This window comes from Pseudophryne corroboree, chromosome 4 (genome assembly GCF_028390025.1).
Source record: "Pseudophryne corroboree isolate aPseCor3 chromosome 4, aPseCor3.hap2, whole genome shotgun sequence".
Taxonomy (NCBI): domain Eukaryota; kingdom Metazoa; phylum Chordata; class Amphibia; order Anura; family Myobatrachidae; genus Pseudophryne; species Pseudophryne corroboree.
The window spans coordinates 360749389-360770623 of NC_086447.1; the positions used below are offsets into that span (position 1 = coordinate 360749389).

At 42.4% G+C, this 21235-nt stretch overlaps 1 protein-coding gene across 1 annotated transcript in view; it reads left to right on the plus strand.

The window, feature by feature from the left end:
- ECEL1 (endothelin converting enzyme like 1) overlaps positions 1 to 21235 on the plus strand; it is a 192538-nt gene that overhangs the window by 156350 nt on the left and 14953 nt on the right. The window contains exons 10-14 of the mRNA XM_063916541.1: positions 1274 to 1377; positions 6001 to 6059; positions 8612 to 8663; positions 10683 to 10750; positions 17059 to 17183. Coding sequence (XP_063772611.1) covers positions 1274 to 1377; positions 6001 to 6059; positions 8612 to 8663; positions 10683 to 10750; positions 17059 to 17183 — 408 coding nt within the window. The remainder of the gene's footprint in view (positions 1 to 1273; positions 1378 to 6000; positions 6060 to 8611; positions 8664 to 10682; positions 10751 to 17058; positions 17184 to 21235) is intronic.

Consider the following 21235-nt stretch of genomic DNA (forward strand, 5'->3'; position numbering starts at 1 on the left):
CAGGAGAGTAGTGTAATAATGTGCATAGTGCATGACAGGAGAGTAGTGTAATAATGAGCATGACAGGAGAGTAGTGTAATAATGAGCATGACAGGAGAGTAGTGTAATAATAATGAGCATGACAGGAGAGTAGTGTAATAATGCGCATGACAGGAGAGTAGTGTAATAATGCGCATAGTGCATGACAGGAGAGTAGTGTAATAAAGAGCATTACAGGAGAGTAGTGTAATAATTAGCATGATAGGAGAGTAGTGTACTATAATAACCTAACCTATTTAAGTGTAAATTTCATGATATCAAACTCACCATGTTTCAGGTGTAATATCGCTTGTCTGTACACAGTTGATCCTTTTGATTTCTCCCTAGCTGCCCACGCTGTCATCCATAATGTGGTATAAAACAATAATTAAGCTTGAATTGTTATTATAGAATTGAACAATCTTTTGCGCCCGGATATAAAAGGTTTACAGTGATAAAAAAACAAAAAAGGCAACAATAGTGTTCTCGGCTTTGGTCAAACTCGTTGCTTGGAGGAAATATGCTCACCTTTGAGTGAGGTCATGTTGGCATTAGACATTCATTTAAAACACTTTATAAGAAGTAAACTTCCCTTTACTCCTTATAAAGTTAGTATTTTTAGCTCAAAGGGCGATTATGTTTAAACTTTTTGAAGCCGTTGGTTAGATTTGGCAAGATGTATATACAGTAGTCCTTTGTTTCAGTCCATACAGTCATCATCTGCGGTGGATACGTAAATTATTTTTCAGTTTTGTGCCTTATATCTGAGCTCAAACAAAACTTTCTTAATATTACATTAATGAGTGTTTTTGTTTGTGGCTAATGACAAATGTTGTTAATTAATCAGAACATAAACCTTATGATCACTGTATTCATATGGTGACCTTATGAATCACTGCATACAAAACCAGTAACTAATTGCACTATGAAATTGTCAGTAAACAGTGATGTAAAGGGCAGTACATCATTTACATTTATATACATTATTCTATATACATTTTTCTATAGGATTAAAATGTTTCTTGTCTATTAATGATGAAAAAAGCGGTCAAAGGCCGCCAAGGACTTCGATTTTACAGCCCACCTGTGTATAATTATGTTGACATATTGTTTCATTTCTTCAATTTCTTCTGCTTTTCATTCTCGTCTCTCTCTCTGATCTAATTAGCTCCATGTCCCTTATTGTCACTGCTTTTTCCATGATTATTTCCCCCTTCTCTGTTCCTATGCCTATCACTTTGGCTTTTTCCTGTAGTTTGAGGTTCATGAAAAGACATATTTCAAGAATATTCTGAACAGCATTAGATACAGCATCAAACAGTCAGTGAAGAAGATCCGTCAAGAAGTGGATAAATCAGCGTACGTATAAACATCATTCTTTGTTACAGTAGGAACTATGGGGCAGATGTATTAACCTGGAGAAGGCACAAGGAAGTGATAAACCAGTGATATGTGCAAGGTGATAAAGGCACTAGCCAATCAGCTCCAAGATGTAAATTAACAGTTAGGATCTGATTGGCTGGTGCATTTATCACCTTGCACATATCACTGGTTTATCACTTCCTTATGCCTTCTCCAGGTTAATACATCTGCCCCTATGTGTTTTTAAAACATGTAACAAGAAGGCCATACTCATATAGGTCTGTGCATTAGTGAATGCAGTGACAAAACAGCATGCAACTGCTTCAGTCATTCAGGGGTGGGTACACACTAGGCGATGTGCTCTATGAGCGACATCGCTAATAGGCCCTACACACATGCCGATTTGTTTGAAAGATATGAATGATCTCGTTCATATCTTTCAGTGTGGAGGCTCCAGCGATGAACGCTCGTTCATCGCTGGTCCCCCGTTGGCTGTGCATGCAGGCCAATATGGACGATCTCGTTCATATTTGCCTGCACTTCAATGGAGCCGCGTGACGGGGGGAGTTAAGAAACTTCACTCCCCCCGTCACTGCCCCCCCCCCGCGCCGCCGGGTCGCCCGTCGGCCGTATCGGCCGTCGGGCACCTCGGTGGCGGATCGGCATGTCTGTAGGGCCCATTAGTGTGTTTCCCTTCCCTGTCGGGGCGGTCAGCGGCAGTGCATACACACTGAGCTATATGACAATGATATCGCTCAGTAACGTCACTCCACGGCCGTTCCAGTTTTTGGACAACAGTCCAAATTGAGCTGCATGCACAGCCGACAGCAAGGGTCGTTAACGACCCACGGGGCCGTGCATCGCTCGACGGCGGCATACACACTTATTGATAAATTAAACAACGTCACTCAGGAAAAGTCAAAATGAGCTGCAGCGTTTAATTTATTGCTAAATGTGTACTCACCTTCAGCCTGAGACACAGATGCTGATAAAATTATTAGGCCTCTATTCATGGAAAACAGAAACTGGCTACAGGAAAATATCCCTATATAATGCATCATATCGATGTTTTGTAGCCATTCATAAAAACGTACCTGTCTGGCGATGTCCTCTGATAAGTAGCCCCCTTGTGATTCCGGGGAGTAGTGCAGTAAAGTCGTATCGGGAGACTGGTAAGTCTTCTTCACAACAGACATGCATCGTCAGTGCCTTGCACTCCAGCCTCCTACTACATCACAGGTCTGACGTTAGACATAAGGGGCGGGGTGAACTTCACTGCTCCACTCCACCCAGCAAGGTGTGATTCTGCTCATTTCGCCATCTCCAGATGGTAAAATAAAATCGAGAAGCAAAATGGAAACATAGCGTTTCTGTTCTTCTCAGAATCGTTTTCCCCTTACTAGTGTATGAGGAAGCCATATTTACACTAATCAGTGGCTCCACTGGGAAAATCTTAGACTCCTTGGTATGCCCTCTCTGGAATACTAGGAAGCAAATAAAAAGCCCTGTTTTCTGAAGTGCCTCATGAAGCTCAGCTTTTCACTGTTGCATGGATAGACCCCTTATAGTCACATCAATTGCTTTCCTAATTAAAACTATGGCAATCCAGTTTATATTTGCCTACTTTTGGAAAAGCATTTCAGGGAGATTGTGAATGCAAAACTGTTGTGAGCGTGTATTGCTGCATCCTAGAGGTGTGTTATAAACTTGACTTATACCTAAAGCAGTTATCTAGTTTGGTGCATACAGTATATTGGCCCGATTGGGTACGGAATCCCGGCAGTCAGTAGTCCGACATCGGGATCCCAATGGTCAGAATCCCAACCCATCCCGGTAAGTACTTTTTCCCTACCCCTAATCTTACCCCTACCCCTAACTCACCCCTCCTGCAGCCTAACCCTTATGTTCCCCTCCCACAACCCAACTCTAACACCCCACCCCATCATCTGCAGCCTAACCCTAATTCTCCCCCTAGTGCCTAATACTAAACTCAACCACCTTACTTACCTCTGGGATGTGATAAGATTCTGACCCAACTGCCGGTATTTCGACAGCATCACTATTGGCCATATATTTGCAAATGCATGTAACCATAGGGATCATTGTGCCTTCTAATCAAAGCAAGGATGTGGCACTAATGACCCAATTTGAATGTATAGATCTTTGGCTTCTGTTTTTCCCCCCAAGCATATAATAGTTACATAATGGGGGTACGGTGCAATCAGGGAGATTGCTAGACTTTTCAAGGAGGCAAGGAGATTGCTGCTATTTCAGGGAGAGTTGACAAGTCTGATTTAGCTAGACTTGATTTGGATCTGTCTGAGTTCGCCACACATCATAATGTGTGGTAAATTAAATATACTAATTACCAAAATTGGCTGGAGTAATTTCTAAGAGACAGGACTGCAAAAGCACCATTGAAGGAGGGAATAATGTAATTTAATATCCACTTAACACACATTTTTTCCTTGCAAAACCACTCAGAAATTGTCAAGAAATGAATTACTTTTTATTACTATTAAAGTTTAAAACGTATTTTATTAATATATTAAAATGTTTGTTTTTTTAAACCCATCTAGGGGGTGTTTTGCATCCACCCATCCTCCCCACTTCCATAGGCCCCCTTTATAAAACAAATTCCAACCCCCCCATTGGCCTGAAATCCAACCCACCCAGCTGGTCTGAAATCCTAATAAAAGTAGACCCCTCAGCCCCTTAGTAGCAATAATAAACAAAAACATATTTTATACCCTCTCTCCCCCTTTAAAGCCCCTCCCCCCAATACCCTGTGACCAGGGTAATTTTTTTCTATTATTAATTTAAACCCCCTCCAGCATAATTTAAATACTACTTTTCATCTCCTCCATCCCCAACTGGTTATTTTTGTCCCCATGGGGGTTTTACCCCCACCCCCATTTGCATATACTCCACCCCCCTTCCTTATGCAGAGCACAACAGATGATCAGTCCCCTCTGCTGCAGCTAATCTCTGCACACGCAGAGATCAGCTAAAATGTGCAGGGAGAGAAACAAAGTTCTCCTCCCTGCACTGTGCTTCTCAGGAGCATGCGCTTCAGAATGCCGACCACATGGCAGAGATGTCGGGTCAGGGGCACAATGGGGGCAGCAGATGCCAGGGGCTATGGAGATGGGGGGGTGGGGGGCAGAGCACATTGTGGGGCAGCACATTGCATGTGATGCGACAGAACCAAGTAGCGCAAACTGGCTCTGGTCACATCACATGTGACTATACCAGTTAAGTGGTTAAAGCACTGCAGAATATATTATCTATATATAATGATACTACAAGATAAGAGTAATAATATTCCTTGCTTCCAGTGCAGTTTACAGCCCCTCATTTACAGTATGTCTCCACTATATTAGATTGTAGGAAAGATCTGAACCACTGACAGAGAGAGAATCTGTGTGTGCTGACAGCTCTCTCCTAACGCCTCGTCTGTCAGTGACGGGGGACCTGTAGCTACAGTAGCTGTTTTTGCATTCACAGTTTCCAATCTGTATCAATTTCACCTGTCATTTTAGTTCCCTTCATACTACAAGCACTAGATACCTACCGCCTACAGTATGTGATACAATGGGGCAGATGTATTAACCTGGAGAAGGTATAAGGAAGTGATAATCCAGTCATAAGTGCAAGGTGATAAACGCACCAGCCAATCAGCTCCAATATGTAAATTAACAGTTAGGAGCTGATTGGCTGGTGCGTATATCACCTTGCACTTATCACTGGTTTATCACTTACTTATGCCGTATACAGGCTTAATACATCTGCCCCAATGTTCTGGTGTTAGAGCAGGTGTACACCATGGCCCTCATTCCGAGTCGTTCGCTCGGTATTTTTCTTCGCATCGCAGCGTTTTTCTGCTTAGTACGCATGCGCAATGTTCGCACTGCGACTGCGCCAAGTAATTTTGCTATGAAGATAGTATTTTTACTCACGGCTTTTTCTTCGCTCCGGCGATCGTAGTGTGATTGACAGGAAATGGGTGTTACTGGGCGGAAACACGGCGTTTTATGGGCGTGTGGATAAAAACGCTACCGTTTCCGGAAAAAACGCGGGAGTGGCTGGAGAAACGGAGGAGTGTCTGGGCGAACGCTGGGTGTGTTTGTGACGTCAAACCAGGAACGACAAGCACTGAACTGATCGCAGATGCCGAGTAAGGTTGAAGCTACTCAGAAACTGCTAAGTAGTTTGTAATCGCAATATTGCGAATACATCGTTCGCAATTTTAAGAAGCTAAGATTCACTCCCAGTAGGCGGCGGCTTAGCGTGTGTAACTCTGCTAAAATCGCCTTGCGAGCGAACAACTCGGAATGAGGGCCCATGGGCAGGGATTACCTTCACTTCCTGATAGCAATGTATTTCCCCGAGTGTTTTATTATTTTTTTGGTTTTCTTTACTTGGATTCCAAAAAATTTAAGCAGGTATAGCTTTGCAATAACAACTACTCTTTACTCTTCTTGGTTTCTTGATTGACATGGGAACTAACTATAACTAGATATCCTTTTTCAATATTTAATTTGTACTTGAAGTCCAAAAAGATAAATAAATAAATAAATATAATTTCATGTACCAAGTTAAACCTATTGTACTTTACAGGTGGCTGCTTCCTCCTCAGGCACTGAATGCCTACTACCTTCCTAACAAGAACCAAATGGGTGAGTAGTAAAGGACACCCTCTGCTGGCCTTTACTGAGAATTAAAAAAATAGATATTTCAGCATACTTTATACGTATGGGGATGATGCTGAGCTGAGTTGGACATAATTGCGCCCCAAATTGTAGAAGTAAAATGCAGTCACAAGAAAGCGAAAATTGTGTTCATATGCAAAGTGGAAACTGTTACAAGAAACATGCAGTTCTGAACCAGTAGCACATGCACCCAGTACCCCTGGCATACATAACATACTCTTGCGCCACTGGTATATCTGTATTGAGTGCTGTGTGTGCGGTGCATACAGGCCCACCTGGGTTCAGGAGGGCCCATACTGCATACCCTGACACCAATGTTTAATTACTTCCCCCTTCTAAGTCCCATGTGGGAGCTGCAGCTGAAATCACCTAGAAATTGTCGCAACAGCCATTTTCCCAGTGATTTGTACATGCACAGTAGAGATTGGTCACTGAGAACATGGCTGGCAAAATGCCACAGGCTACTGCTCCACAGTGAGGAGTGGGTGCCATGGAGTCTGCACACAAGCCCCCTCCTCTTCCTGTGCTGTTGTTTTGCTTAAGAAACAGGCATTGACTGCCAGGCTTCAGTACATATTACAAGGCCTCAGCCCCTCAGCCACAGCATGATTGACAGGCTACACACGGAGAGAGAACGAGTGCTGGTGCACTATACAAACATTACTGAATAATAATACAATTTGCAATAACCAGTGGAGTTTTAGTTCATGGATTGATAAATGCATTTAAGCCTGCAGCCCCTGTCACGGGACCCCGCTATACTGCAGGTCCCTAACAATCTCGGGGGTTCAAGTCTAGGGCGCGGGACACCCCAAAAAAACCTCCAGCCAAAGCTACTCCAAGGCATCACACTAGAGAAAAAAGGGAAGAGCAGATATTGCATGTATTCGTGTAAAATAAGTGTGTTGAAATTGTTACATATATAAAAACAAACAATACAAGTGTTGGAGAGTGCTAAGGTAGGTATAATGGTGATGCCCTGGAGTAGCCAAAGCCATTCAGGAGGACCCGCGCCCCAATTACTTACCCCACAACTGACATATAAATGTATAGGTCTTACCTTCATGGTGCCTGGTTCTGAATGTGCAGTCATAACATGCTAGGTTCCCTATTTAAAATCAATTGGTGACAGGTGGGGGATGGGTGCTCATCTAGGCTGAAGGTAGTCTGCAAACCTTCAAGTGTATAAAAATACACAACACAGAGTATCTAGGAAAAGGGGGCCCTAGACTGCGCACCCTAACTGCCAGTAATGAAGGTGCTGCCAGCCAGGAGCGTAGCCAGAACTTTGTGGGCCCCATAGCAACATTTTGAAGGGGGCCCTGTATCAATGCTTCTAAAGAAACACCTCTGCGCAGGATTTGTTAATTTGTGTCCCAAAATAGTGCGCTAGTTCATTTTCTGAACCATAGTAGTGCCTTAGTTAATGTTATGCCCAATAGTAGTGCCCTACTTTATTTTACAAACCATCACAGTGCCCCTAGATCATATGATGTAATATTGTAGGGCTACCAGTACACATTATGCAGCACAGTACCCCAATTCACATTATGACATGCAGTGTCCCCAGTTCATATTATGCCACATTACAATGCCCCGCTTCATATTATGTAACATTATAATGTTTTCCATTTAATTTTATACCACATTACAATAAGCAGGTCCAGGGCATAACTATATATAATATAAGCACCAATGCTAAAGTGTGTAAGGGCCCCTATGTATCACCCAATGCTGAAAAATGCATATAACACATTTAACTTTGACAGGGAATGAGGGCCCCTCTCAGCTCTGGACCCCATAGCAGCTGCACTGCCTGCACCTATGGTAGCTACGCCCTTGCTACCAGCTGAGACCTGTAGTGCTACATATGGAGAGAGAACGAGTGCCGGTGCATTATACAAAAATTACTGAATAATAATAATAATAATACAAATTGCAATATGCGGCTCTTTGCATAACAATAACCAGTGGAGTTTTAGTTCATGTATTGATCAATGCATTTAAGCCTGCAGTACCCGTCATTGACAAGCTGTTAGCGTTTGGGTCGGGGGTGGGCAGAGCTGGCCAGCATCCCCATAAACAAGGGAGTGTAACCCCGTTTTCCGGAGTGCCGAGGCCAGGGTCTGCCTCTTTCAATGCATATTTTCAGGCCCCAGCTGAGCAGTTCCAGCAGTCATTCTGAGTAAGTTTCGGCTTACTCAGATGACCATTGCTGCCAACATTGTGACCAATGCTCACAATGGTGATCCAATGCTGTTTCTTCAGACACAGCAATTGGAATTGCATATGCTGGCAGGAGGCGTCTTTTTCCTACAGATATCTCAAGCAGCATTAGCATTTGTACACTGCTGCTTCCTCCAAAGATACAGCAGCTACCGTATATGTGTTCTACGTCCATCTCTAAATCAGACCCACAATCTGGCAAAGGTCTCACTCTGTATCAGCCCTTGCACTTTAATACAGACTACTTAATATTATGGTCATAGTAAATGATTCTAACACTCTTTCACCCACAGTGTTTCCTGCTGGGATCCTGCAACCCACACTCTATGATCCAGATTTTCCCCAGTAAGTCTTGTGGAACCTCAAGCTTTATAATCGGCATAGTTCAACTGAATAAGGGATGTACTGTAGGGGAAGATGTACTAAGCCTTGGAGAGTGATAAACTAGACAACAAATCAGTTCCTGTCAGTTTTAAAACACAGCATGTAACATGGCAGTTAGGAGCTGATTGGCTGGTACTTTATCTCTCTCCCCCATAATGTACAGTTACACTGAAGCAGTGTATAGAATAAACACTGCGCTATAGGTATGGTAGCAATTCAGTTTTTAAAATGGCTAAATATATCTAAAATAAAAGAGCGCGTGACTATGTATATATAAATGCAATGTGTCAGCACTAGTACCTGTAAAAATAAAAATGGTTAAGAGTAATGTACGAGTACAGCCCCGTTTTCAGAAGGGTTTTGCTGGAGGAGTTCAGGATTTACCGGATTCCCGATGCTGCCGTCCATGGAAGCCGCATCGCACATGCGGTGGTAAGGCACTTACTAGCTTTGCCTACTACTGCTGGATAGATGCACGTCTCTCCCGAGTCTTCCTCCGGCTGGGTAACTCTGCTCCGTCAAGCCTGCTCGCGTGTATTTTCGGCGCGGTCCAGATGACATCAATGTTTCTCTCTGGCCTCCGTCAGAATGCTTCAGCACATGCCAACCCGTTTCTGGCCCGTGCTGAAGATACATGCGAGCAGGCTTGACGGAGCAGAGTGACCCGGCCTATACATTACTCTTAACCATTTTTATATTTACAGGTACTAGCGCTGACAAATTGCATTTATATATATACATACTCAAGCGCTCTTTTATTACTGAAGCAGTGTATACTGAACAGATGAACAGATTGCAAGACCCTTGTGGAAAATTTGCAAACCCTATTACTGAACAAATGGTTGTGTACTTGCTTGTGTGTGTGTGTGTGTGTGTGTGTGTGTGTGTGTGTGTGTGTGTGTGTGTGTATATATATATATATATATACACACATATGTATCAGAACTCCGGGTGAACAGAAGACAGCAATACCAAAGAGGTTCAAGCCGATGTTTCAGGGACCTTCCTCCCTTTTATCAAGACAACGTTGGCTTGAACCTCTTTGGTATTGCTTTCTTCTGTTCACCCAGAGTGCCAACTATTCTGCTTCATATGATATACCACAGCCAGGGGGAGGTGAGGACACACACATTGGATTAGGTTTAGCTGCCTTCTGCACCCCTGTCTGCATTTAAAACAGTCGGGATACAGGGGGTCGATATTATGACCGCCAGCATCCCAACTGCCGCGATCTTGTACCCAAACCATATATATGGAATGTGACCACTTTTGTTAAGTAAAACTGGAGGTTCGGGATGGACTGAATCCCGGGTCAAAGTTGAGGTAATATATACTGTATAAAAGTTGCATTTTATGCATACTCCCCAATCGTCCCTATTGCAGCAGGACAATCACGCTTTTTTAGTACTGTCCCACCGCTCCACAACATGCATGCAGGCAGCGGTCTTCTATGGGCAGGGAGATGTTGGGGGGTGGGGGGGGGGGGGGATTTTTCAACTGCTGCTTTGCAGAGCATGCACTGAGCCTGATATACCACAGTGCTGGGAAGGGTGGGGTTGATGGTAAACCGGAACTTGATATGTGGCCATGTCGCCAAATGTCATATGCCAGGGGTCATGGCCTAATGAACACCCCCTTCCACAGTATGTGTTATGTAACAGCTTAAGGCACAAAAGGGCAACTACCAGTTACTAGTAAATAAATATATGAGAAATATGATCAAGACATTGGTTCTAGAGGCAAGAGTCTATGGCTATATTTTTACACCCTGCTCGCCAGTTTGAGAGGGTGTTCCATAACATGCAGTCGGTGTAACTGGTTGTGATCAGCTCATCCTGACATTATCTACATGGAGAATGACTGGTTAAACTTCAGTGACTATTTTTTTTAAGGACATAAGGTAGGTACTGTTGTGTAGCAATATGGGAACATTTGATGCTGCATGTCTTTTCTTTACATAATAGACTCATGTATCTACAGGTCTTTAAACTATGGAGGAATAGGGACCATCATCGGACACGAACTCACACATGGATATGATGATTGGGGTAATTATTTTATTGCAGTTGGGTTTTGATAAATAATAGAGTTAATCTGCTGCTTTGTCAATACTGCTGCATGAAACTTACTTGACTATTATAACCATAGATTAAAAACAGATATAATTAAATAGATATGTATAGTCTTTTTTCGATTTGAATACACAATTTGGGCAGTGTCCTATTAGCCGCGGTAAAGGTCTCGCCGGGGCTATCCTATTAGCCCCAATAAACTGGCTCAAGCCGCGGCTTATCAGAGATTTTGTTTCACCTGCCTCAGGCAGACTAAACCAAATCCCCGGAAACCGACACAATTTCAAGTGAAACTGGGCTGTTTCTCATGAAAACAGACAGGTTTCATTAGGAAAAAAATTGTTGAAACATTGTGCTTTTCACACCCAATGTTTTACCGTGGCCACTATGTATATATACCGTATGTATGTATATATATATATGGGTCTGGGACTCCAGGTTGACATCAAAAAGGTCGACACACCTTAGGTTTTCTTCGTAGAGTGACCGGGAACCCCAATTAGTGCACCGCGTCCCCTCGCATGGCTCGCTTCGCTCGCCATGCTTCGGGCATGGTGCCTTCGCTTCGCTCGGTACAGATTACCGTTCCAATCGTAGTCCACGTGGATCGTTAAGTATGAAAAGGTTCCAAAAAATAAAAAAATTGTGAAAAACTCATGTCAACCTTTGGAGTGGAGCGAAGGCACCATGCCCGAAGCATGGAGAGTGAAGCGAGCCATGCGAGGGGACGCGGTGCACTAATTGGGGTTCCGGGTCACTCTACGAAGAAAACGGCACCAAAAAAACATTAAAAACTCATGTCGACCCTTTTCCATGTCGACCTTGTTCCTGTCGACCTTTTGTCCATGTCGACCTTTTGTTCATGTCGACCTAAGGTGTGACGACCAATTGACATTGACCTAAGGTGTGTCGACCTTTTTGTTGTCGACCTGGAATCCGGATACCATATATATATATATATATATATATATACATATATACAATAGTGGTAGGGCACTCCAATCAAGGTCACAGCATCAGTAGCCCTCTCCTTGGTCTTCGTATGATATTACACAGAGAAAATTAAAAGTTCAACATAATTTATTAAAATGTTCTTCTTAAAATTTCGAAGGTACAGTGATTGCTCATACTTCACTCTATGATTCCCACCAACAGGGAGTCCAAGGGGTATTAGGCTGCCTATTACTATTACTATTTCTTATAATTAGCACGGAAAGGGGTATTGTATTGGTGATATATATATAGATATAGATATAGATATAGATATATATTATTTATTTATTTATTTATTTTGGGGGGGCGGGTAATATTACGGAGGAGGCCATGAATGGGAGTATAGAAAAGATGGGAAGGTGATGAAATGGGGGATCGGGAAGTAGTACAGATAGCTTGGTACAATTATGAAGGCATCTACTATAGCAATAATTACCAAAAGACAGATGACAATAATTAAATTTTTACCCAAACCATTAAAACCATTATATTATTTCTAGGTGATAGAGATATTTGTATAAAGTGGCTTCTAAAATATCAAAATGTTGGAGAAGGAGAAAAGGAAATGTGTGACGTAACGTAATTGGCAGTAGCATAGTGAGATACTGTAGGCTAGAAATAAAGATTCTAGTAGAAGAGAAGAAGGATTGTGGGATGTTATTATTAGGGAGGGGTGTTGCCCTGCTCCTAGGCATAGTTTGGGTGCTTTCAGCTGGATGTTTGGCCTCGAAGTGTGTGGTCCATGGAGATCAAGTGCCTGGAGAAGCTATAGAGTATGTTGTGCAGTATAGCCATTTTGCGCCCCATATGGTATAGACTATAGTATTATGTATTTTTCATCACTGTGTCTAAACTGGATTACTAAAATAATGACGTTGACAGTTGGTGTCTAAAGTTATATAAGCAGATAATACACGTTTGCCAGTAACAGTAAGACGGCAGTTCTATCCAATCAATATCTTTTCTCAAATTGAAAGATCTGTTTGGGTGGGAAAACCAGTCAGCTGCTGATCCATATCTGCATAGGGTGGCATCAAGGGCAAGGTAGTTCCTTGTGGCCATTATAGACCAGGAGCTAGAATAATCAGTGAGTCTCTGTACAGTAGCAGCTATGACTACATTTGCCATACAGTATATGTGGTGGTTCACCAGTCAGACCAAGTGACTGGATTGGTTTATGTTTGGTCAACTAGTTAAAACTATCCAGCCTCCTGCCTACTAACCTAAGTTCACACAACATATCTATACTAATTGTCAAACATTCTTGAAGCTGATGGCTCAGAACAACTACTGTAAATTCAGTGCCGATTCTTAATAGTTATGAAATGGTATGCTCTTCCCCAAACAGTAACCTGCTCCATTTGGTATCTTCTCATCATTTGATCTCACCAATGATGATGGCACCCAAACGCTTCTCCTCTTACTTTGGCACCTATCCATTCAACCTTATCACACGATCCCTTCACAAAGCTGACATTTGCTGGCTCCTAACCTTAACTAAGATTTGTACTTTCCCCTAACTGTACAATCACCCTTCTGTTATAAACATGCTGGTTTTACTTCTAGATTGAGGACTCCTCAATTCTTTTTTAGCTACTGGACATCTACACTCTGCCTAACAAGCATTTTGCATGACAAGCACTTTCATCTATACTGAGAGACCGATATGCAGCCCCTACAGTGGCATATTATTCTCTGCACGCCGCAGCTGACATTGAGGCCTGCCGAGCAGCATTGGCAACTCAGTCTTCATAGTGGCTCCTTTATACCTCCAGCAGCGTCTCCGTGTAGGTCTCCGCCTGGTGCAAGCTTTGCACTCTCCCTCCCAGTGACAGCTACGTGGTGGGCAACGCAGGATAATCTAACCGAGGACACTCGGTTAGAAACCAGCCCACGGGAGAGGTAATTTTGACTTTATCTGACATCGGAGCATTTCTACATAAAGGAGCTCCATTAATACATTCATGGGACTGCAGTAACCAGTTTAAAACTTATGAATTACTCCACATTCTAACAATCCATTCATATCCAGGATACGATACTGTTTCTACTTGTTGGATACAAATGTTGCATATTGTTACTGCTCACACCACAAGTGCTTGTTTTATCTGATATCCAGTACAGGGTATTTTACTATTTTCCTTATAAGGTTTAAGTCCAGACCATATGTTTTATTGTATGAAATTTCTTTTATTGTCATATTAAATTTTCTTTATAATTTATCTCAGCATACGTCAGTTTTTGTTCATGTTTCCAATTTCATTGCGCAGCTGAGTTCTTTTTTCAATCTAGTTTCCTTCAATTAGGCAAATTCACAGTACCTACACAGCAGCGCATTGCAATTGGGGAATTTTTTTATATAGAACAATTTATTACGAGGCGCTTTCAGCAGTTTTTGTTGGTTTTACTCCTACTCTCGAAAACAATCTTTCCGAAATTCTCTCAGATTACATCCTATCTCTAAAGCCATTTGACCCTCTCAGCTTCTTGAGAGGTTTGACTATCTTTCCTTTTTTGCTTAATTTCCTTAAACTACTCATTGGACACTTTTCTATCAGGATTTGGTTCACAGAGTCTGCACTGACTAAGTTGGTCAGTGACTGGATCACTGTATAATCTAAATGTAACTACCTGCTTCTTATTGTCATGGTCCTTTCTGCAATATTTAACAAGATCAATGGCTCCCTTCTCATATAAATACATTACATTTGCTTGGTGCTCAGGTCATTATTTTATGCTGGTTTTTATTTTACTTATAAAACGGCTTCTTTAGTGTATGGTTTTTTTTCTAGTTCTTCTGTGAATTGGAGAACCACAAGGTTTGGTCTTTGGCCCCTGAACTTTTCTGTCTATACCACTTCTATTGGAAAACTAATAAGCTCATTTGATACCATAATATACTGTGTCTATCCATTCCAGATATGTCAGCATCTGTGTTGACCCTCATTGCGATATAACCCTAAACTGCATTCCAAAAACCTGGCTAATGGTTTTCCCACCACGCCACAGAACCTATAAAGCTCACATTATTACTGATGACAACACGCCTAACTCCTCAAACTTTCTGCCTTGAAGCCATATTTGAATCAGAACTGTCCTGGTCTATAAACCATCTTGTAACATGCATCTCTCACACAAGACACCGCAAAACTTTAATCCTTGCACTTATGATCTGCTGCATTGATTCTTGCAGAACCTTTTTACTGGCCTTCCAACCAAAAGTTCACTGCTACAGTCTACTTTAATTCAGCAGGTAGACTTTTTGTCCGCAGGAGATCTTATTCCACATACAGTATGCTCCACTGTGACACCTCTTACATTGGTTTTTTGTAGAGAATGATATATAAATTGCTACTGTACTTAGAGTTAAGGCCATTTACAAAATAGGACAGCTTACTGTAACAAACAACTCTTCACTTGTAATTGTCTTCTTCACTCTGCACAAGATCTCTAACTCTCCTCCAAACTTGTTATTTGCACCCAATATGGATACATGACTTTTTTTAGGCTGCAACCACTGTTTTAAGCTTTCCCTAAAACTCAACTGTTTGGACAATCGAATTTCAATAATACTTAGTCTAAACCCCTTTATCCGTATAATTAATGTAAAGCTAAAATGTGTTCTCTTTCTACAATGAAACAATCACTGACCCCCAAGCCACCATTACTGTGTGACTGGATCCTATAGCCCCACTATTACTGTATGTCTCAGTGCAGTCTGGTTGGACCAATAAGCATCTGTGGCTTTTAACCTCATGTGTTAAAGTACTACTTGCCTGTAAATTGTTTGTGAGCAAGACCCTCTTAAATCTTTGTGCTTTGAAATTATCCAGTCTTGTTTTATTACCATGTTTCTTATTTTAAGTATTAAAGAAAATCACCCAGCGCTAGCTAATAATATTTAAATATCTGCAGCCTCTATAGTGGGTATGCTCCTCCCACAATATAGCAAAAAATACTGAAAAAGTTTTTTCCACGAATGGAAAAAAGATAGAGGCGCTGATATAGAAATATTGTTAATAAACACACAGTATAACAATGTATATAATTTTTTAATTTATTTAAGCAATAAAAATGATTATTTATATTGATACCGGCCGGTAAGTATAATCAAAAATATTTCATTATTTGTACAATCCTGAAAATAAACACTTTAAAAACAGATAAATTACTGTATCTAAAAATCTATAACAGAGCTACGGTACAGAGTGTCCTTTAGAATAAACACGTATCCAGGTGCTAATGATTTATTACACCAATGCGTGTGCCCAATTTTGTAATTGTAATCACTCTTCCCGTCCGCTGGTAGCAGTTCCTTTATGTGCGGACATATCTGGAAATCAAGTGGGTATATTTAATTCAAAGCTGTTTTTTAAGATGCCCAGAATTAATATTGGCTTGCCCAGTGAAATTTACTGTATGACAATTTCTTAATCACTGTAACATAGGAGGGGCACAGTTTTTCTTTTTCTTAAAAAGATAGTTATTTAGTTGATAATGAGGGAGCTTGTCAGCAGTATTTCCATTGGAGCGAGGTGTATAATGCAGTGCTCACCTCGTTTTCTATGTTGGGCTGTGCACCGCTCCCGGACTAAGCTGCCGGCGCTGCTTCAAGCGCTCGTCTCTCCTGCAGCCGTCTCGTAGCTCGCTCCCTCTGTGCTATGGTGTCAGGCTCCACGCTGCACGTGAGCCGCATGGCAAGTGTTGCTCCCAGTGCCGCTCGCTCCCGGACTTAGCTGCCGGCGCTGCTTCAAGCGCTCGTCTCTCCTGCAGCCGTCTCGTAACTCATTCCCTCTGTGCTGTAATGTCGGGCTCCGCACTGCACGTGAGCCGCACGGCAAATGCTGTTCCCAGTGCCGCTCTCTCCTCGGATATCGGTTTACTTTCAGGACATGTAAACCATATTCATCTCCTCGTATGATGAAATAAATGAATTGCCGGCTTGTAATAAAAGGTTTAAAAAGGTTTACGCGTTTCTCTGCCTTTAATAATCATTTTTATTGCTTAAATAAATGAAAAATTATATACATTGTTATACTGTGTGTTTATTAACAATATTTCTATATCAGCGCCTCTATCTTTTTCCATTCGTGGAAAAAACTTTTTCTTATTTTAAGTGCTACAATTTATCCTGGTACTATATGAATGTTAACAAAGAAGTATATAGTGCTATACTGTACAGTAGCATAAGATAAATTGTCCACATAAAGATGTAGCTATTTGTCATCTTTCATATGTCCTTGTCTGTACTTTTGATAATCATTATTGTTGTATTTTATTGAATGATGCAGGTGGTCAGTATGACTCATTTGGGAATCTTATTCACTGGTGGACTGAGGACTCATACAGCAAATTCCTAAAGAAAGCAGAATGCATTGTTGACCTATACGAAAACTTTACTGTGTACAACCAACGGGTGAGAAGAACAATTGCATCAATAATTTTTTTACATTTCTACAAAATAAGGCAATCCCATTTCAACACTGCTAATACAAAGCATAACATATATTTCTGCTGCGGGGTACACTGGGCTCCACAGGGAATTACAGTGGGGTATAGAGTAGGATCTTGATCCGAGGCACCAACAGGCTCAAAGCTTTGACCTTCTTCCCAAGATGCATAGCGCCGCCTCCTCTATAACCCCCACCTCCGTGCACAGGAGATCAGTTTTGTAGTTGGTGCCATGCAGTAAGCAGGCATACAACAGGAGGGGCTGCTCCAGCAGCCCTGAGAACTATCTAGTTTCTGCAAGCCCACGAGTGGCTTATCAACTGGAAGAAATCTTCCCTGGTCCCTGCTCAGAGCATGGTGCACCTGGGGACGTTGTTGGACACTCATAACCAGCGGTTGTTCTTGTCTCTGGAGAAAGTCCTGAAGCTTCAGGACAGGATTCGATGCTTCCTATCTCGTCCGCAAGTGTCGATACATTCGGCAATGCAAGTGCTAGGTCTCATGGTGTCGGCTTTCGACATGGTGGGCTACGCTCAATTCCATTCCTGCCCTCTACAGAAACTGATTCTTGCCAAGTGAGACGGCCTACCTCACCGGATCAGGTCTCAAATGATCTCCTTGCCTCCGGAGGTCCGTCTGTCACTGAGCTGATGGCTTCAGGACCAACGATTGAGCAGGGGTCGTCCCTTCTGGATCTCCAACTGGGTCCTTCTGACGACGGATGCCAGTCTGAGGGGTTGGGGCGCGGTGTTGGAGCAACACTTCCTTCAGGGTCGGTGGACCAAGGAGGAGTCCCTCCTCCCGATAAACATTCTGGAATTGCGGGCGGTATTCAACTCATTGAACCTGGCCCAGCATTTAATACAGAACAGACCTGTTCAGGTACAATCGGACAATGCCACCATGGTGGCGTACATCAATCATCAAGGCGGCACTCAAAGCCGCATGGCAATAAGGGAAGTATCACGGTTTCTTCAGTGGGCGGAACGTCATCTGCCAGCCATATCGCCAGTGTTCATTCCGGGGGTCCTAAACTGGGAAGCGGACTTTCTCAGTCGTCAGGACGTACATGCTGGAGAGTGGAGCCTCCATCCAGAAGTGTTTCAACTCCTCGTGGACAGTCACAAGGTTCCGGTCTTCAGAGCAAGGACAAGGGATCCTCAAGCAGAGTTCGTGGACACACTGACAATTCCATGGAACTTTCAGCTGCAATACGTGTTCCCCCCGGTGTCACTCCTGCCCAGAGTAATAAGGAAGTTCAAGCAAGAAGGAGGTGGTGTTGGAGGCGTTGCAAGGATCTCCGTTTGAGCCTCTTGAGTCTGTAGACCTTAAGTGGCTTTCTCTTAAGGTATTGTTTCTGCTGGATATTGCCTCTGCTAGAAGGGTGTCGGATTTGGGTGCCTTGTCTTGTAGGTCACCATATCTGATTTGTCACCGTGACCGGGCGGTTCTTAGAACATGTCCCGGGAATTTACCTAAGGTGGTGTCTTCTTTCCACCTTAATCAGGAGATTGTGGTTCCAGCCTTGGCCTCTCCTGAATTGTCTTAGAAAGAGCGGTCTTTTGATGTGGTACGGGCTCTCCGTATCTATGTGAAGAGAACTGCCTCCATCAGGAAGTCGGATTCTCTCTTTGTTCTGTTTGGTTTTCACAAACGTGGCTGGCCTGCTCACAAGCAGACCCTGGCCAGATGGATTAGAATGGTGATTGCACATGCTTATGTATAGGCTGGCCTTCCAGCTCCTGCTACCATAAAGGCCCATTCTACTCGGTCGGTTGGACCTTCTTGGGCGGCCCGCCGTGGTGCGACCCTTGAACAGTTGTGCAAGGCGGCTACATGGTCCTCAGTGAACACTTTCATAAGGTTCTATGCCTTCGATACATCCACCTCCCAAGATGCTTCCTTTGGACGCCGGGTTCTTGTGCCCGGTACAATTCTTCCCCTCCCATAAGGAACTGCTTTAGGACATCCCCAATGTCATTCCCTGTGGCGCCCGGTGTACCTCGCAGCAGAAAACGAGATTTATGGTAAGAACTTACCACTGTTGAATCTCTTTCTGCGAGGTACACTGGGCTCCACAGGGCACCCACCCTGACGAACTTAGCTTCTTTGGGCTGGTATGGCATTAGCCGCTGACACCTTCTCCTGTCGTGAGAATGTGGTGTATGTGGCTACTAACAGTTGTCGTCTCTTTTGCCTGCTTCTGCATTGGACTGGTTAACATAACTGAGCTCCTGTGCACGGAGGCGGGGTTATAGAGGAGGCGGCGCTATGCATCTTGGGAAGAAGGTCAAAGCTTTGAGCCTGTTGGTACCTCGGATCAAGATCCTACTCTATACCCCAATGTCATTCCCTGTGGAGCCCAGTGTACCTCGCAGAAAGAGATTTAACAACGGTAAGTTCTTACCATAAATCTCGTTTTAACTAGATAGCCTTAATAATTATTCTGTAGTGTTTCCATGTTAATGTGTAGATTTAAAATTATTTGAATTCATTAAAGCATTCAGGCTTCACAGAAGGACCTTATTTTTTTCAAGTGTCGCTAGATGATAAATTGATTGTATATAAAAAAAACACACTGTAACATAAAAGTTGCCATGCCATGATACAGTACAGTTTGAGCTACAGTGTCTGAAATTACTTGTCACCTGCCTAGATGATAAGGTCAAATAAATGATTTCAGTGGAGTACGCCGAAACAAAGGAGATTACTTTTTTATTTTCATCATTTTTTTTACATTTTATTTTATACATTTGTATAATTTATTATCTTTTACATATTCCGTAAGATAGATTTTATACATATTTTACATTGTATTATACAATGTAAAATGTAGATGCTTATGTGAGGCACAGCTAGAAAAATTGTGGTATTACCAAATTCATGTTAAGATCAGGGTCGTTGCTTGTCTACATTTTATTATACCTCATGAACATCTGAAATGTTCTGATTCAAATTGATTAGGTCTGAAATTGTTTAATTGGCAGCCTGAATTGCAGACTGTGGGCCTAGTTCAGAGATAGATGCAAGTCCAAATGTGGAGGGACCCATGGTGGATATCTGCAATATGCCTGCACCAGAGAAAGCAATCGCAGACTGTGCATGTGATGTACCATGCATACACACAGGCGGAAATTAAAAGTGCAGATGGATTGATCCATCCATTGACAGGGTTCTTTGTATTAAATGGGCATAACACGGTGGTTACCACATGGACGAAAGGACAAGTCCCATCTCGTGGGCATGTAGGCAGACTTCCATGTTGGTTTGTGGCGTGAGGACAGAAACCATTTCAGACTGTTCTTTTACAGCAAGCATGTGGTGAGTGTAAGTCCTAATACTAATGATGCTAGCTGTGGAAGGAAAACATTGGGCGGATAATCTGCATAATCAGGCGCATACTCACATTAGCATAGGGTAGTGAGCAGGCTGTCGCAGCCGTATCCTGACATGGCTGCAGATGTGTCTGACTCAGAAGCAGGCCCTGTGTGTGCTTGTGATGCTTGGTCAAAAAGAGAGAAAGATTATTGGTGTGTCTGCCAAAGCATGGGAACTGCAGAAACCAATATTCCAGGAATTGTATGAATAGTCATTTAGTTGATAAAAATGTAGAATAGCGCTGTATAGAAATGTAAAGTAGCATACAGTAGCAGAGAAATGATTATTTTACAATGTGATGGCAAAGGCATTGATACAAAGACTACTAATATAAGAGGATGACACAAAAAGAAAGTATCATTTTATATCTAATTCAAGGCAAGTTTCATAATGCCAGCATACTTGCTTCTTTTCCATTAAATGGCTAAACACAATAATAATGCTTTCTATGTGAGTCTTATTCCATTTACATTCATGCCTTGTTTGTAAGACAGTGCATATTATCCAGCAAATAGATAAGTGTGTTGTGTTATATAGTACTCAGTAACAGTAGGCATCATTAGCAGTGAATGGAATGTGAGACCTGGTGGAGGATGTGAAGGCATACTTGTATAATGTTTTTATAATGTGATGAGCAGT